The 17,655-nt window shown below is 41.0% G+C and overlaps 3 protein-coding genes across 8 annotated transcripts in view; 2 read left to right on the top strand and 1 right to left on the bottom strand.

Moving 5' to 3' along the window:
- The window catches only part of LOC123969394 (CDGSH iron-sulfur domain-containing protein 3, mitochondrial-like), a 4,316-nt gene extending 2,180 nt beyond the window's left edge, over window positions 1–2,136 (top strand). The window contains exon 3 of the mRNA XM_046046754.1: window positions 1,671–2,136. Coding sequence (XP_045902710.1) covers window positions 1,671–1,859 — 189 coding nt within the window. The 3' untranslated portion in view covers window positions 1,860–2,136. The remainder of the gene's footprint in view (window positions 1–1,670) is intronic.
- A 401-nt stretch (window positions 2,137–2,537) lies between these two features.
- LOC123969395 (CDGSH iron-sulfur domain-containing protein 3, mitochondrial-like) lies at window positions 2,538–6,173 on the top strand. Of its 6 annotated transcripts, XM_046046760.1 has the most exons (5): window positions 2,538–2,762; window positions 2,925–2,965; window positions 3,061–3,196; window positions 4,078–4,194; window positions 4,274–6,173. In XM_046046760.1, the coding sequence occupies exons 3-5, from the start codon at window positions 3,116–3,118 to the stop codon at window positions 4,457–4,459; spliced, it is 384 nt and encodes a 127-aa protein (XP_045902716.1). In that variant the 5' UTR covers window positions 2,538–2,762; window positions 2,925–2,965; window positions 3,061–3,115; the 3' UTR covers window positions 4,460–6,173. The 6 variants fall into 6 exon arrangements, with proteins under 6 accessions (XP_045902716.1, XP_045902715.1, XP_045902713.1 ...); XM_046046759.1 differs by lacking the exon at window positions 2,925–2,965; XM_046046757.1 differs by lacking the exon at window positions 2,925–2,965 and having other exon boundaries at window positions 3,032–3,196.
- Window positions 6,174–6,272: 99 nt separating this feature from the next.
- On the bottom strand, window positions 6,273–14,604 carry LOC123969382 (polycomb complex protein BMI-1-like). The gene is made up of 9 exons (XM_046046737.1): window positions 14,446–14,604; window positions 13,683–13,810; window positions 13,127–13,223; window positions 12,974–13,029; window positions 12,722–12,851; window positions 12,426–12,465; window positions 12,210–12,308; window positions 9,247–9,327; window positions 6,273–7,517 (listed from the first exon to the last, which is right to left on the bottom strand). The coding sequence occupies exons 2-9, from the start codon at window positions 13,798–13,800 to the stop codon at window positions 7,137–7,139; spliced, it is 1,002 nt and encodes a 333-aa protein (XP_045902693.1). The 5' UTR covers window positions 13,801–13,810; window positions 14,446–14,604; the 3' UTR covers window positions 6,273–7,136.
- Between the last annotated feature and the right edge of the window lie 3,051 nt (window positions 14,605–17,655).

Below are 17,655 nucleotides of genomic sequence, written 5' to 3'. Positions count from 1 at the left end.
CTGTTGTAGCCCATCCGCCTCAAGGTTGTGCGTGTTGTGGCTTCACAAATGCTTTGCTGCATACCTCGGTTGTAACGAGTGGTTATTTCAGTCAAAGTTGCTCTTCTATCAGCTTGAATCGGTCGGCCCATTCTCCTCTGACCTCTAGCATCAACGAGGCATTTTCGCCCACAGGACTGCTGCATACTGGATGTTTTTCCCTTTTCACACCATTCTTTGTAAACCCTAGAAATGGTTGTGCGTGAAAATCCCAGTAACTGAGAAGATTGTGAAATACTCAGACCGGCCCGTCTGGCACCAACAACCATGCCACGCTCAAAATTGCTTAAATCACCTTTCTTTCCCATTCTGACATTCAGTTTGGAGTTCAGGAGATTGTCTTGACCAGGACCACACCCCTAAATGCACTGAAGCAACTGCCATGTGATTGGTTTATTAGATAATTGCATTAATGAGAAATTGAACAGGTGTTCCTAATAATCCTTTAGGTGAGTGTATATACTGTCTATATATTAATTTAGTGGGGTGACCAAATCCCCCCTCCATCCTGGCAGCGCCATTGTTCATTTTACTGCTGTCTGTGTCCAGCAGTTGGAAAGTTGCCTTCTGAGAGGTGGAGATGGGAGACTTTGTACTTCTTCTTGTGAGTAACAGTAAAGAACAACAACAAAGTGACCACTGAGCAATACTGACAGACAACAAGGTTGCCATAAGCTTTTTTTTATGAAAGATTTTTGGATTTGAAAAGGAAACTCACAGGCGTGGTCAGTCACGTCAACAATGGCTCTGTTTTATTTACTTGTCTCAGCATGCAACATTAGTAAGTCGGAATGCACCGCCCTGAAACGGACACACCCGAAATTCATGTTAATGATTACACCTGTGCTTTTCTTGCTATGTCAAAATGTCTGCTGTAAAAAAGAACTATCTCTGCAGTAGATTTGATCAAAATCTAGACAGACCATTACCGTACATGCCCTATAGAGGCAACATGGATTATTGCTAATCTTGAATTGATCATGTGCTGAAATAACTTGTGAGCACTGACCGCCTGAACACAAACACCTGGTGCAATATATGCAGGCAGGTACGTTAGCTGGACAAACTTAACACACATTGCTTCTCAAATAAACAATTCTGATGTCAGAGGTTAATAAATGCAAACATGGAAATGCGCCATATGTCAATTAGGATGGGACACTCGTCACAGCTGCGTTTTATTCATTTTTAGGCTGGAAAGATGGGCATGGTTTGCAAAGTTCCTGCCCAGTTTGCTTTAAAAGTGGGAATTTTAAAATAGTTTTCTACCACTAAGGGTTAGTGTTAACATCACAATAGCATAAAACCTTAAATTGTTTTGTTTTAAATTCAAATATGTGAAGACCATTTTCGACATAAATTTTTCAACATGATACATTTATATTTCTCCTCAGTTGTTTTTTTTCTGATGTAGCATGTTAAAGAGTGGTGTGTAGAGAATGTAAGAAATAAGTAAATTATTATTAAAGTCTAACCCAGTTCAAATTATGTGTGTCCTGTTGTCTGCTTGGGGATATAAAATAACATCAGAATAATCCAACGAGTAATCAAGAAATAAGATAAAAAGCTGAATGTGAATTGAAGATTATTTTACCGGCTGTGTCATCACACCTGTTTTCTCTCTCTCTCAGCCTTTCTGTGATGGGGCTCACAGGACAAAAGCTCCGGGCATCTCTCCTCTACACTTCACCCCTGACAAAGACAGGAAGTTCATGCTGTGTGCCTGTAAGCAAACCAGAAACGCACCGTACTGTGACGGCTCACACTTCCGGGTCATCTTCCGGGATTTGGTGAAGTCGGTGAAAGGCATCTTTAAATGAATAGCTCATCTCAACCAAAGTACGCCTGCTGTGGAGATCATCAGTAACAGTATTCATTTGATACTGCGTCTGGGTTGAACTCATTACATTTTGACATTTATGGCGGTTTGCCTTTTGTTGGGAAAATGTGATGCCCTGCATCGTGTTATCCTCTTCATACTTGTCAGACTGACATTTTGGCTGTATAAATGAAGTGATTCATGATGAAGTATATATGTTTTGTAGCCTATGTTCATATAAAAATGCATAATCCAATAAAAATACTTAACAAAACAAATATGTTGCATTGGAAATGTGAATTTCAACTAGAGCAAGCGATTGTTAACAATGTGGCTTGTGCCAAAGCAGAGCAGCAACAGTTGCTATTAAATATAGATTTTTATTTATTGATTTAAAAATATGTCCCAGAGTTTCTCTCCATGATGATCAAAGGACTGCGGTCTCTCTAAAATGTGTATAATTGTTGCATTTATTCATGTGTTTGTGCATGTGTGTGTAATACTAAACATTAACAACAGAGTGAAAAAAAGGATTAATAAAGCATGTCTTCTTCTTCTGTATTGCCTGGTCTTGAAGATCCTCATCCTACAGTTGTTGACATGGGACATCAAATCAGCGGCTGACCGATATCTGCCTCCTGATTGGTTCAGCTTGTATCGCGTGACTCTACAGGAAGAGATGTCTACAATCAGTCAGCTGTAGGCTGCTAAATCTGAGCGGTCCGCCAAAATGTGTTTCTGAACACTTTTGAGCCGATAAATCAGCCGTCCAGATGCTGAATCTTCACTCATATTAGATCTATAAGGCCTAATTAAAAATGTTTCGCAGTCAAGGGCACTAACGTTGCTGCACTGACCGTAAGGTTAGAGAAATTTCCCAGAGGTTATTAGCGAGTTAGCTAAGGTACGTGGTGCTCATTAGCCGCCAGCTTCTAGCTTTCCTGCAAGTTAGTTAGTAGATGGTTATTTAGTTATGCTAGCTGATAACTGACTGCATGTTTTGCTTTTTTATAATCAGATATTAATGAATGAATGATTTGTTTATTGTACATCCTCCTCCGACCAGCTGGGGGCGATAATACCTGCATGGGGCGCCTGAGGAGAGAGGTCTGAGGCACAGAGGGGCTAACTCTCAAATCCATCTGTTTTATTTCATGTCTTTTGTATGAGCTGGGACCTAATTGAGACTTGGTGGCTTGCTGAATCACGTCGCGGTTGATTGACCTGCGCGCGACTTGAGCAGCTGTGACTGGAAACATGAACGCGTTGGTGACTAAATTAGACCACAAATGGATTAGTCTAACCTTGAGACAACCTTGGATAACGGCAGCTTCCAAGGTAAATTAAGTCATTATATATTAGCCCCTGCCTGTAAATATGGAAGCGTTAGGCGTAACGTTGCTCTTCTGAACTAGGTGGGCTGTTAAAATGATTTATCACATTGTTGGTTTCCCTTTATTTGTCGACCGACTTTTCTGTAACTAGTAGAATTTTGAGGTTAGTGGTACTTTGACGTTCAAGACTTAATTTTTACAACACATTGCAGACAGAAACACTACTTTCCAACCTTTCATCTAACTTTTCTTTGCACATGAAATACTTGATAGCCACCTAACATTAGACTGGAGTATACAGAGGTAGTAGTGCCATCTACTTCCTATCATCCAAGCCCCTGCACAGCCTCCCACATACTGGAGCTGTTTTTGATCATAGCCGGATTAGACTTTTCCTCAGGACAGTCTGGGCCCGGTTGACCTCACTCATGTTAATTTTGATGCACTTGGGAAGAGTTAAAACTACAGCTTTGACTCTCTAAAACATATGGAGTTTGGTGACCAGCAAATATTCAGCAGCGCTCAGTCCGTCTTCACTGTGAAAAGAGGTCATAAGAGACAAAATGGCTTAATACACCTGGGTGGGTTGACCAGGCCTTTGTTAAAATACTACAAGGCTGTCACCGTGGAGTCCTGAGAAGATGATAAATCAAGCAAAATAAGTGAACACCTGTGAAAGTGTACCATGTACGGGCTTTAAACGACTAATATGAAATTATTCAACTCTGGCCATGACTCAAAGAGTACTTTTGAAAATTAAGTATATATTTTTATGTATTTACTTTTGCTTTTACTTGTAGCTACAGTAGAGTATTTGTACCTTTTTTCTAATAGTATTACAACTTATCTTAAACAGTGCATACACTTATGTACCTCTGTCCACAGGTCCAGCTCTCCACACTTCCTCCAGAACCTGTCATCCCCTCTAAGAAGCCTTTCAAAGTGGAGCTGGTTGGTGGAAAGCGGTACTCGTGGTGCACCTGTGGACACAGCAAGAAACAGGTGAAACCACCGTCGACGTCATCTTGTATCACTCAAGTACGCGTCCGGTATATTCCCTGATCTCATCTTTATCTTTCAGCCTCTCTGTGACGGAGCCCATAAAACCAAAGCCCAAGGCCGGTCCCCGCTACGCTTTGTCCCTGAGAAAGACACCACAGCTTGGTTGTGTGGTTGCAAGTACACAAACAACCCACCTTACTGTGATGGCACGCACAAGCAGGACTTCATCGTATCCGCCCCGCTGCATGAACAAACCGACTCTTGAAAAGGAAGTGGGAGATGTCTTTGAACAGAGCATAATGTTGCTGTTGCATTGAAAGATGCTGTTGCTTGAAAGAGAAGGGAGTGGCGATGGAAAGGTTAACGCCACAACCCTCGACTTCATTTGTCCTTCCTTTGGGTCTTTTATAAAGGAGAGATCATGTTGCATTCACAACAGGGTTGGACGATATGATGATACACTGTGATATAATACAGGTTTGAGCATAGGTGTCATTTACACTGGGGATGCTGGGGACATGTTTTTTTTTTAAAGCATTTCTAAAAAATGTTCTGAAAAATTGCTTGCAACAAGAAATGTTCATTAACAAATTAAAATGCTAGAAGGAAAGGTTTATTTGCACACCAAGAATTGAAGATGAATTGCATTGCAATGTAAATATAGAGAATATAGAAAAGCTACTAATTGCTGCATTATATTCCAGTATATATTTATATTTTAAATTGTCACCTGCAACTGGAATTTTGTGTTTTCCTCTATATAAATACATTTCCACCAAAAATTGGTGCAGAAAATGTCTCCAGAATGCAGGAAATCAAGTGTTTAATGCTCACAATCTTCTGGGGAAGGACCCCCAATCGTATATTTCATCAATGAATATTTCTTCTAAATAGTTTTAAAATATCTTCTTGTCTTGTTCTCATGACCCCACAATTGTGCATCATCACATGATGGCTTCATCATGGCTTAAGTGTTTTGTCAAACCCCTATTCTGAGCCCTTAAATGTCCCCACCACTTTTCAACACTAAATGATGCCCTTGGGTTTGAGTACCGCTGGAGAGTTTACCATGTAAAAAAACAGTACTGGAAGTCCATAGAAAAAGAATGTTAAAGTTGGGATGTAACAGTATTATGGTTAAGATATTGAAGACCTAGAGAGAGAAAAGACGAGAAAACTGGAGGTATTTTGGAGAAAAACTATCCTGTCAACCTAGGGGGAGGATCTAAAGAGAATTACGCTCCAACCTTACATGTTATCCACCGGATGGCTTTTTACGTGAGCTACTGATACTTTGCTGTACATGTACACAGAGAAGTCTAACTCATGTAGACATACATTTATATTTATATATCATTCATACCTTGCACTTTGCATAAAGTATCATTTTATTTCATTACTGTTTAAGCACTTCTGTTTAGATGCTTTGTACCAGTGACATGCGCAGTGACAATAAAGTTGAATCTAATCTATTTTTATGCTTACCAAGAGATTTTTCACTATATACCGTCATTGAAGCAACACTGCCTTGGCATTGATCATAAGCCAGTAAGCCACAAAGGTTGGGAACCAGCGACATGTATCATGGTAATGAGCCCGTCTAGTCTCTTTACTCTAACTTCTGTTTGGTTTCAGTGTATTATGTACAATCTCTGACATTTGTGGTTTGATATCTAAATATGACATCTGAAAAGAAGAACACATTTAAAACTTTGCTTGTTCTTAAAGCCAAGATGATCGTGTGATCGTGACACTTTGAGGTCATTCCATCACACTTTGCACGATCGCTGCGTGTAAAAAAGTATATTCAAAATGCACAGACAAAAAATAACTGTTAACATTAATAACTGTAAACATTGCAACAAGTACCCTGAATTATTTAACACATTAAAAGTGTTTAAATCTTTGACAGAACTGCCTGATTTCCGGTTCACTTTCATTTAACACAGAATGCTAAAGTGATTAAAATGTTGAGCAAAGCTTTGTGTGTTTGACTCTCATTTCCACCACGCGCACAACAGCATGCTTCACAACCAATTAAGTTCAGGGAATCATAAACAGGTGACTCAAGTCAGAAAAACCTAGTAAGTAAACATTTTATTGACCTAAAACATGCACATATGGCTGATAAAAAATTATCATCGTTTGTTTAAAAGAAACAAAAGGAATGTTGAAATTCATGGAACTACAACATAACATGGTCAAATATTCAAATCCCTTTTGAGTTCTTCGACTGCCACGAGAGAAAGAACACGGTCTGCAGACAAACAACTGCTTGCGAGCATGGTAGTGCTTGGAAATGTGTAAATAGAAATGCTTCTCCTGTTGGAAAATACTTGTTGGTTTGGATTGTGTAATCTGACTTTAACAAAGTGCATCAACAGTTATATGTAAGGTACCTGTACTGATGGCTGATGAGCGGTTGCTTATACTGGACACTTATACAGCAGTTATTAACGTGACTGTTCAAAGGCAAGGATTAGCTTTTTATTAATTAACTTTTTTTACAACAACTCCCACAGTGCTGCAATGCCTTTCAGCGTTTTGTCTCAAGTTTTATGGAGCCAAATGAATGCTGATGGAACTACGGAAATGAAACAGACCCACTGCATATACAATACAAAACGATTACAATATCTTGTATAAAAGATAAGTTTATACATATGTATGCACACATGCTCACATTTGATACATACTGTACAGTTTTGTATGTGTGCACTGTTCTAGTCTAACACACATAAACACACGCGCGCACATACATACATACATACATACAAGTGTCTATTTGGCTGCACTTTTCAGTCTTTCCTGCTGAAAGAGTAACATTAATCAGCCTCCCATGTGTCCAGAAGGAAGAAGGCGCAAACTCGTCTTTTTGCTCTGTAGAAAGAAAGAAGGGAGCAATTTCCAACACTGTCCTCCCTTGCTGCCCTGTATACACGTTAGGTCGTCGGAGGCAAACCACTTTTGTCGCCTCCCCTCGCCTCCTCCTTGCCGGCCCCAGAGCTCGTGCCATTGACAGTCACCTTCCGAGCGTTGGCGCCCTGTTTGGAGGCGAGAGTGTGTCGCTGAGTGTTGTTCGGCACAGTGGTACCGTTGGAGCTTTGGATGGCGGGGGAGGGGTTGTGGGGCGCAGGGCTGGACTGCGAGGAGGCTCGGGGCGGCTGGGCTGCAGCAGGACTGTGGACTTTGTCGCTCTGGGAGTCGCTCTCTGACGTCGGACTGGTGTTGATGCCGTCGGAGTGGCCCTGGGCGGCAGACTGGGACGGCCTCCTGCGCTTCCGGGTGGGCTTGACCAGATACTGCAGGGGGATGGGTCCAGTCTGCACAGAGGTACACATATCATTAAGGCTGTGGATAGGAGCTCAGGTTTTAAAATTCATCAATATGTGGGAACGTTTACAAGCACGACTGTACAAGTTAAATGATAAGACTGAAACGTTTTCTTATTGTCAACAAAGACCAGATCCATCGATGAATAGATCCTACTAAAGTGATGCATCTCATTCCTCTGAGCTCCTTCCAAAAACTATTACAAACAAATGTTCCTTCATTACCATAAACACGGGCACTGTAATTTGTTTCCCCACATACACTGCCCTGCTATTCACTTCACCAAGTGCACATTAATCCAGCGCAGAAAATAGTTCCCAACAAATGCGTTACATGCTCCAGTTTGAGTAACGTTTACTAAAAACTACAGTGCCCAGCAAATTACTGAGCCTTTTTTAAATGAAACTATTTGTGACCAGTTTTTAAAGTAAATGATTTGTACTTGTATAGCGCCTATCCAACCACTCAAAGTGCTTTACACTACTCACATTCACCCATCGCACATGCATTCATACAAAATGGAGAGAGGCTAAGGAGCCATCAGAAACAGATTCACACATTCATCAGCAATCTTGCCCAAGGATATTTTGACATGCAAACTGCATGCATATATTCGCCAGCCTTTTAAAATACCCTAGTCCATATATTACAGTCCTTCCTGTTACCAAAGCATTATTGAGGGAGAGGGAGGTTGAGGATAGCCGCAGCTGCTCACTTCACGTCCCATTTTATGACATCAATCTCAGTTAAATCATCTCACAAAAGAGGATTATCAGCTCACTCTGCCCACCCAGGATATTCCAAACTAGCAACAAGCACGTCCACATAAAAAGGGAGTTTTCAGCAAATATATAACTCTGGAGCTACATACTTTACTTTACATACTTTTTGTTGAAAGATCAGACCAGTCTAAAAACTTATTCAGCATTCACAAGCTATGTTGGGAGTAAACCAACCTCAGCAAGACAAACTGCAATCAGACAGACATCAGTGAAAATTAGGGATCATGGGTCCTTTCTTGCACTAAAAAAAAGTTGCTATTTGGCCGCTGACTCTGGGAATCGCAGCTTCCTACAAAACCTTTTAAGGGACCAAACATTGACGCTAACGACTTCAACACCAAGCATCAGCTCCTATTGGCTGCCTGTTATGCAATCAACCTAAATACATACAGTATATAGCATGTGCAAGAAAACCGTCAGCAGTAATGTCAATTTGTTGTATGTGAAAGTGAAACACCGCAAAGAGGGGGAAGAATGAGGGAGCGTTTCTCTTGTCCTACCGATACACTGAAACAGCTTTTTATTAGGTTTTCTGATTTCTTGTTCAGTGTTTTAGTTCATATGTTTTTCAGTAAAATCCACTGGATCCTGTATTAATGGTAGTGCCATCTTTTCTGGCAGTTGAATAGTCCGGAGGCAGACTTTATAATTAGGATTAAATAACCTGAACATGACTGCACACTAGGTAAACTTAAAAAAAAAAAAGATATCAAACTAACTGTCATGTAGCTCCATTACTGATCTCCCTCTCAGATCTTTAACAGCATTGTTACTTTTCCCATTTCAAGGCAAGCTAAGACTGATTCCTCTTCCCATTTGAATGGAACCGAAATGAAAGCTACAGGAGACACAAGAGTGATGATCACAGTTCAGGTTTGGTAAATATTTGTCATCCACAGTAAAAAAAAAAAAAAAAGGTATGAAAGCTGTCACTCACTCGTCTCCACTCATAAAAGTAGGCGATATCCATTAGTGTGTAGTAGTCCTTCAAGGGCTCGTCTCCGTACAACACCTCCACCTGTAACGTACAGTCAAAAACCAGTTAACACAGTGTGACCAGCAGAAAACAGCCGTCTGCCATATATTCACTTTAACATGTTTAGATATCTTCCTTTGGAGGTTTAGATCTATTCTGCAGCAATTTGTCTTGATGGGTGGTAATGCATAAAATCAACTCAACCAGTTGATGCATTTCAGTAGCCTACCAGTGGCTGAAGAAAAAAAAATAGCCTTTATAGAATGTATTTACATTTTGGTCCCAATTTAAAGCTTCCATTGACTACAACTTTCATCATCATGGACCATTATCCCAGTTTTACTTGAATAATGACTCAATATCAGGAAAGGTCCTGCTTCTGCTGAAGTTATACGCTGCTTCCAGGCAAACTTTTGTTTCACTGACCCCAATTACCTCTGCACAACAGTTGAAAGGCTAAAAAAAAAAAAAAAACACAATAAAAAACATCCAACAGCACTACGTTTTGTTTCAACCTCAAGATAACTGCTGCTGCTGTACTTTGAATACCATCATTTGAAAAAAGATGCTTATTCTGTCACCATTCAAGAACATCACTTCCTGAGAGATTTTGATCAAGGAGCTTTATCAAAAGGGAAGGAGAGGAAACAGCAGCAACAGGAAGTGTTGTAAAAGACACATGGGCACACAAAGTGGAGCCAATTCTGTTGGGAGCCAGGTGTACAGGTGCACAAATAAATACCAGCATTAAATGAATGATTGACTGAATATTGTCAAGGTACCCTTGTACCTTATGCTGTGGTCATGTCATGGGTGAATTGCCGTAATAACCAGTTTCCCACCTGTCACGACTGTCTTGCCAAAATGTCGTAATCATGAAAATCTTTCCCAATTTCCCACTTGAAGTGAACGCAGCATTACAATGTATTTGGGACATTCAAATGTTCCAGTTGTGTACACTTTATAATAAATCTTGTGTTGTAACGAATGAAACCCTGACATCTTTGACCTTTTGACCATCTGTGTCTAATGCTGACACTCGGATCATATTGTATAGACCATAACTATGAGCAAGCAAAACTTCTGCCTAGCCATGAAATCTCCCACTTGCTAAAATAGAGTGTCAAAATACAGCGACAAGATGGCTGCCACCATCACTGCAGCTACAGCTATATAAAAAAAACAATATTAACACAAAAACAAAATGTGCCTAATTTAAAAAAATTTTTTTTAAAAGCTATAAAGTCTTTGTTCGTATGTATTTCTTGTTAACAACCAGCTACAAATGCAACACAACAAAAGTAGCTAATTTAAGCTTTTCCATTTACTTGGTGTGATCACGGGCCTAGCCGGTCGGAATAACAGGAGGTTTTTGCATTCTATGCCTGTTCACCATCAAAATATCTCCTGTGAAAAAGACTTTTTTGTTTTACCTTGACATATTTCTCCCCCCCCCCCTTATGGGTAGTGGAATGAGCTGTAAACTCAACACTGACATATCAATGGAGAAACATCAGCATTGATTTGGGATCGTGTGTGTGTCCACCTGATTAATGAAAGTCCAACATTCACTCACTAAATAGTAACTATTTTCCACTGGATGCTGGGCAGGTAGTGTACAGTGAGTTTATCAGAGCTTTTTTTTTTCTCCCCCCACTAAAAAGGGCTGCCTGCTGGCAGTAGAAGTGAAACAAAACTGCAAAGTTATGGGATGTAAAAACCAAAACAATCCACTAAAAAGACGCTTACATGCTCTTTAGACAGGTGACAATTCTCTGTGGGTTTCTCACTACGAGGGACCCCCTTTCACATTACATAAGGTCATTTGATCCACTGTTAATATAAAAATAAATGTGTGCAGCAGTTTGGCCACGAGTGACTCTTTTGGTCTCTTTGGAGCTCTGGTAGTTATCGTGTTGCACTGACAGCTCACATGTCAAAGTACTGATTGCTAGAGCTCTTTCACAGCTGACAAATGCATGCAACCTAATATGACTGTGATCACACAGCTTTAGAGTCAAAAATCCTTTTAAATTAGGTATTTATATTATTGTGTCTAAACCATAGACTGTATATAGGAAATGGACGTAGTCATCGGGACGTCACCCGTTGGTACGTGGACTCCCGTTTTGAAGCCTCAAGTTTGACGTTTGCCGATATGACGAGTTTTTGCAACTTGCAGCTTGCAACAGTCTAAAAATTAAATGTACTCACCAGAGAAAGTGAACAGCCAACTCCTAATAAGCTTTTTCAACGGCGCTGGTTAAATTTACACAATGCCATGGGTACGAGTCGGCTCTAGCCTGATTGACAGGTCGCCATGGTAATCATACCATGCCACTTGTCAATCATAGATAATCCCACCCTGAAACATACTTTGTTTTGTGGTCCATTTAAAAATAAATGGGACCGTAATTTTCTAAATGAACATCATTTTGTATTAAAGAAGACTTGAAACTAGCGACTGAGACCATAAACTCATCAGGAAAGCGTTTACTGGGGTAATTATTCAGCAGAGAAGTAGGGTCATTTTCCCATTATTTCTAATGGAGACGGACTTGTTTTTGCAACCAGAAGAGTCGCCAAAACCGTTTCAGTAGAATGCAGGTTTCAGGGACTTCCGCATCGGCTTCATATTGTCGACCGGAAGCTTCCCGCTTGGTCTACATTACATTACATTTATTCTTTTAGCTGACGCTTTTATCCAAAGCGACTTACAATTGCTATACATGTCAGAGGTCGCACGCCTCTGGAGCAACTAGGGGTTAAGTCAGGGACACAATGGTGGATGTCTCACAGTGGGAATTGAACCCACACCAAAGGCAAGGATCTTCTCTATGCGCCATCACCACCCAGGTCTAAACCCTGAAGTTTGCTACACAGTCAATACAAGGAGAGAATATGGGTGCAAAGTGTCTACTTACCCGATAGTTGTTGGGAATATCCATCTTGCTTCGGAGAAACTTTGCTAAGTGCATGACGGACATGGCTGCTGGGCACTGCAGGAAGCGTTTACCGTTGGACTGGGGACAAAGAAAAAAAGCAGAGAGGGGACCCATAGATCCAGGGTGAAATTACATTAAACAATAAATGTGTAGGCTTCAGCAGCTGCTTTAGTCAACTTAAAAATCAGGCTTTACCTTGTCTCCTTCCATCTCTGAATGCTGCCTCTCACTATTTCTGCAGGGAAATATTAAATATAAAGAAAATGTGTTAAAACAATAACAAAATATTTCCATGCATACAGAAAATTCAGATTTCTTCTTATTGCTTCCACCACTAACTTCGTCTTACTTGCATATTTAAGTAATTCTACTCTATTGTTTCCACACATGTCTCAGCAGCGACTTTCCAGTAAACACTCCCAACATGAGGATTTCTGAACCCTGTTTTTTTTTTTTTTTTCCTTTTTTAAAATCAGAAATTATTGACTCACTTGTTCCTCTCGTAGAACTGTATGGACAGACTGATGATTTCATCCTCTGCTATGTTAAACGTCTCCACCACTTCCCCTGGCTCCAGCACACGATTCTCTGCGTAGAAGTCCCGCCTCCGTTTCATCTCATCTGAGTTCAGAAACATAAGTGTCCATTGGCAACGAAATGCATCATTAAAAAGGGAAATTATGACAAAGGCTGAGACTACGCTTGCTTCGAGATAGTTTGTTGTTGTGCAGCCTCCGCCTCACCTTTGAATAACCCTGGAACAAGCTTATAAACAATATCTTGTAGGGTTTTGTCCGCTCTGGAAAAGAAAAGAAAAGGTGTCATGTAGGGACGCCAGACTGATTGCATTCAGAAGTGCTGCACAAAACACCTGATATAAACCATTATTATCTTGCCTGATGCTGAGCTGTGGACATGTCTTGTGAACCTGGACGTCACAGCGAGGGCAGAACTTATTTGTCTCCAGGAAGGCAACGATGCAAGTTTTACAAACTGTGCGGAGAGAAATGACACAGACAGATGCTAAAACGCTGCTCGGTATCACAAACAGTGTTAATGGCTAGTTCGTGGACTGGACTCGGTGCACTTGCAATGCAATATAATCAAAAACTACTACTACATTTTTGTTTAGTCAGTCTCACAATAGATACATCACCAGCCTCCACAGTTACTATAGAGGTGAATCAACACAGTGTCAACAAAATTGTAATTGTTGTTTCATATGCATTACAGTATTGAGCACACAGAAGAAAAGATTTTCCTATAGGCCTGATTTTCAGTATGAACACTAAGGTGGTGTCACAGTATTAAGACTCACCATCACCTCCATACAACCACGACGTGAGCAGGACCTCTCAATATGCATACACTTGCAAGGGCTACATTACATTTCATCCGGGATTAATGGAAACACTATGCATGCAAGGTAATGCTTTCATGTGAGGAACTTACAGGAGTGCAGGCATTCTACTATGGTTGTAGCATCAATTAAGTAACCAGCGCACAGTGGACATGTGAGGTGTGGATTCAGATCTGTGATTTTAATCCGGTTGGGCTGCATTTTATCCATCTGGACAGATCTGCACAGGAAACAAATAACGACATGAGAGATTCTTGTTACACAGTAGGACACAGGTAAATGTGCATAATGCTTTCAGAGACTATTAGTTGTTTCTTAAATTGTCAATGAGGGGCTGCCACAGTGCTCCCCCAGACAATGTCTGCAGCTCGTCCTTGGGACAGCAGGTTGTGAAAGCACAACAAAGAGAGCAAATGACCAACAAAACCAACTGGAAGGACATGTTGGAGCGATAAATAACGTGTGGAGAGTGGGAGCCGTGCAGCTAAACGCAGGCTGTGTGGTGGTACACAGCAGCCGACTATTGAATCGCCCCTGTGTGGCCTCTTCTTGTGCACCAGCTCTGCTCCTCGACTAGCGGTACAACAAAGATCGTTTGCATTTCTCCGGAGCCCCGCCGTCCGACCGTGCACCAGAACCAAACACATCCAAAGAAAACACCGACACCGAGGGGGGTGCAGAGTCACAGAAAATCACACTGGTACACAAAGCAGCCATCTTAAATTTACTGACAGGGCTGTATCAAGAGGCGAACAAGAGAGGCTCAAAATGTGACACCGTGCACTTTGTGTGCGCCTCAGCAGACAGCGGGGCGACGTGCCCGATAAAGAGCGATCAGCGATGCTTCGTTCCTACCTGATTAGACATCAAAGTTTCCCTCTCCTCCCAACGAGGATCCAGGTAAATTATTTGGACTTGGACAGAATTTGCAGCAGCGCCAGAAAATGGCTTTTTTCAGCACCGTCAGAGGACTGCCCATTTTGGATCACGTGATATTATTTTGTCGCCTCGTTCTCGGGGCATACAGGGTATCCTCTGCAGGCCCCACATACTTTCTACACATGCATTTCCCCTGCACGGGCCCGCCATTCCATTAGTTCTTTATTTCACCTTTGTTCATGCATTTATTTCAATAAGTTGCACAGGAGAGGGATCCTGCCACGCCCTCTGCGCGTCTGACTGCAAGTTATTTTGCCTGCAGGCCTCACTTCCCGGGGCCCGAGCCGAGGGTTGGCCCACAAAGATGAGTGGAACTTTATTGGAAATTAATTCTCTTGTTCCGTTTTCATTTCTGTGATTGTATAATTTTTATTTATTTGTATCATAAAATAAATAACAGATAAAACAATAACTCAAGGGATAATAAATTAGCTAACAGGTGAAATGGGGAATCACATCACATATAAAATTAATGTTTAACCATTTCAGTCTGCTGTTAGAAATCTCCATTTCCAGGTACCCTTGCTAAAAGTTGCACACAATTAAAAATAATTATGACTATAAAAGAAAAACAGAAAAGAAGGACAAAGACACTTTTTACTCCATTACATGTATTTGACAACATTAGTTGCCAGTTACATAGTAGATTCTCATTAATTAATGCACAACATAAATCTACTTATAAATTATTATGTATTATTATGGATAAGGCTTCCCCTTTTACTTAAGCAAGATTTTGAATGCAAGACCTTTACTTGTAAAAGAGTATTTTACGCTGTAGTGTTGCTATTTTCACTATTAAAATATTACTAAAACTATACTGACTTCCTTATTTGTGAGTGAGGTAAACAAAATGTAGCCTATATGAAATATTTTCTTTAAAACTCAGTTACAACGCTACTGATGAGGTGGAAATTTGATTGACTGAACATTTGACAGGACAATTGCAGCGCACAGGGGATAATGGTGATTACATGCTAGCAGTAAAAGTGATTAAAAATTGTGTTGTAAGAAAAAATCTTTACATTAAGGGGAAGCAAATATTCATGCTAAAGGTATTTTAATTTCACTAATCTTGGATGGGTCAAAAAAAAAAACAACTTAATGTTTACAACTGAGGGCATCTTGTAGTGGGGTTGTAAATTTATTAATGTTTTTAAAGGCGTACTCCAGTAATTTGATATTTCACTTCCATAAAGCCGGGAGGACTAACAATAGACAGATTTCAACAGGAAATGTTAAAATTTAAAGTAGAAGCTGAGATATCCTGATTATTATTCACTACAATGGGTCCAAGCTCCAAAACCACTGGATCCTGCACTTCCCATCATGCAACTTAATAGCATCTGTCTGTTAGACCCACCCGGCCTGGTAAGCACCTTTATCTCATACAACTGTAATACTAGCCATAACGAGTAAAGGTACATGGTAGATTTATTTATCATTTTGAGGTGTGCTCACAAAAAAAGCAAATGTTATATACAAACAATATAGATGGGTGGATAAATAACGTGTCATATAAATAAAACCATTTTACATGGTGTGCTGAGGAAGAATTTGTCTCACAGCCTGAGGGAAGAAGCTGCTCTGCAGGCTGGTGGTGAAACAGCAGATACTTCTGTATCTCTTTCCAGACAGCAGCAGGGTGAACAGGCTGTGGCTGGCTGGGTACTGTCCTTTAGCATCCTTTGGGCTCTGCGCAGGCACCTCACCTCAACAATATTATTGATGTTCAGGAGGTACCCATACCAATGATTTACCTGAGCAGTTTTATCACCCGCTGCAGAGCCCTCCAGTTCTAGGCCGTGCACATCCCATGCCAGTTTGTGATGTTTCCAGTCAGGATGCTTTCTTTTGCTCCTCTGTAGAAGTTAATAAGAACTTGGCATTCAAATCTTGCCTTCCTAATACGTTTGCTTAAGAAATACAGTCGTTTCTGAGCTTTCTTCACCAGCGTGGAGAAGTGAGATGACCAAGTCAGGTTCTCTGTGATGTTGATTCCCAGGAACCTGATACTGTTCACCTGCTCCACCTCAGCTCCACTGATGTAGACGGGAGTGTGTGTCTTTATCTCCTTATTTCAGCTCCTCGGTTTTAGTGACACTGAGCAGTAGGTTGTTCTCTGTGCACCACTCTACAAGATTATTAATTTCCTCCAGATATGAAGTATCATAGTTGTTTGAAGGGTCCGGGCCGGGATGTTGTTCTTTATGCACTGAAGAACCAGTTACTCAAAGCACTTCATCAGAATGAGGGTGATTGCCACAGAGCGCTAGTCTTTCAGACTAGACCCAGCAGACTTTTTAGGTACAGGAACAACGGTGGCTGTCTTGAAGCAGGTGGGAACCCTTTCCTGTGACTGTGAGATAAAAATTACAAGTTTTTAGTACACGGCCAGGGATGTTATCCGGCCCTGCAGCTTCACTCATAATCACCCTCAGCAGGATTCTTCTCTCACCTGCTTTGGATACTGCCGTTCTTCTGGAGGTGGGGTAGACTTTCCTGCAGACTCTTTGTTGAGGAGTTCAAAGCGAGCATGAAAGGTGTTAAGTTCATTGGGAAGCTAAAGGGATTCAAAGTGCTTTACATACAAACATAAAAGCAACATAAAAATACATTTTCTAAAGAGGTAATGTGGGCTCACACATGTTGGAGGGACACCTGCTTTTGTAGCCACTGATGTTCTTGATGGCCTGCCACATATCTTTGATGTCGTTGGTGTTGAGGTCTCTCTCCAGTTTCTGCTGATGTCCCCGCTCCTTGATGCCAGCTTCCAGTCTCGCTCTGGCTTTCATCCAGGCTTTCTGATTGGGGAATGATTTTATTGTCTTAGCGATCACCACATCATCAACACATTTGCTGATGTATGATGTCTCTGATGATGTGTATCCCTGAAGAGTTATGTGGTTCTCCTGGGTGGGGTCCTCTCCTGAAAATGTGCCAGTCTGTGCTCCCAAAACAGTCCTGTAGAGCTGCTGTAGCCTCATCTGTCCACGCTTTGACTGTTTTTACTGTTGGTTTGACCCTTTTAATCAGCTGGGTGTTAAGTTGGCAGGAGAAGCAGAGAAATATGATCCTATAGATCAAAAAGAGGACGGGGAGGGGGGGGGGGGGGGGGTTTGTGGA

This window comes from Micropterus dolomieu, linkage group LG04, assembly GCF_021292245.1.
Source record: "Micropterus dolomieu isolate WLL.071019.BEF.003 ecotype Adirondacks linkage group LG04, ASM2129224v1, whole genome shotgun sequence".
Taxonomy (NCBI): domain Eukaryota; kingdom Metazoa; phylum Chordata; class Actinopteri; order Centrarchiformes; family Centrarchidae; genus Micropterus; species Micropterus dolomieu.
Note: the sequence above shows the minus strand (reverse complement) of the source record. Positions and strands in the feature narration are given on the sequence as shown.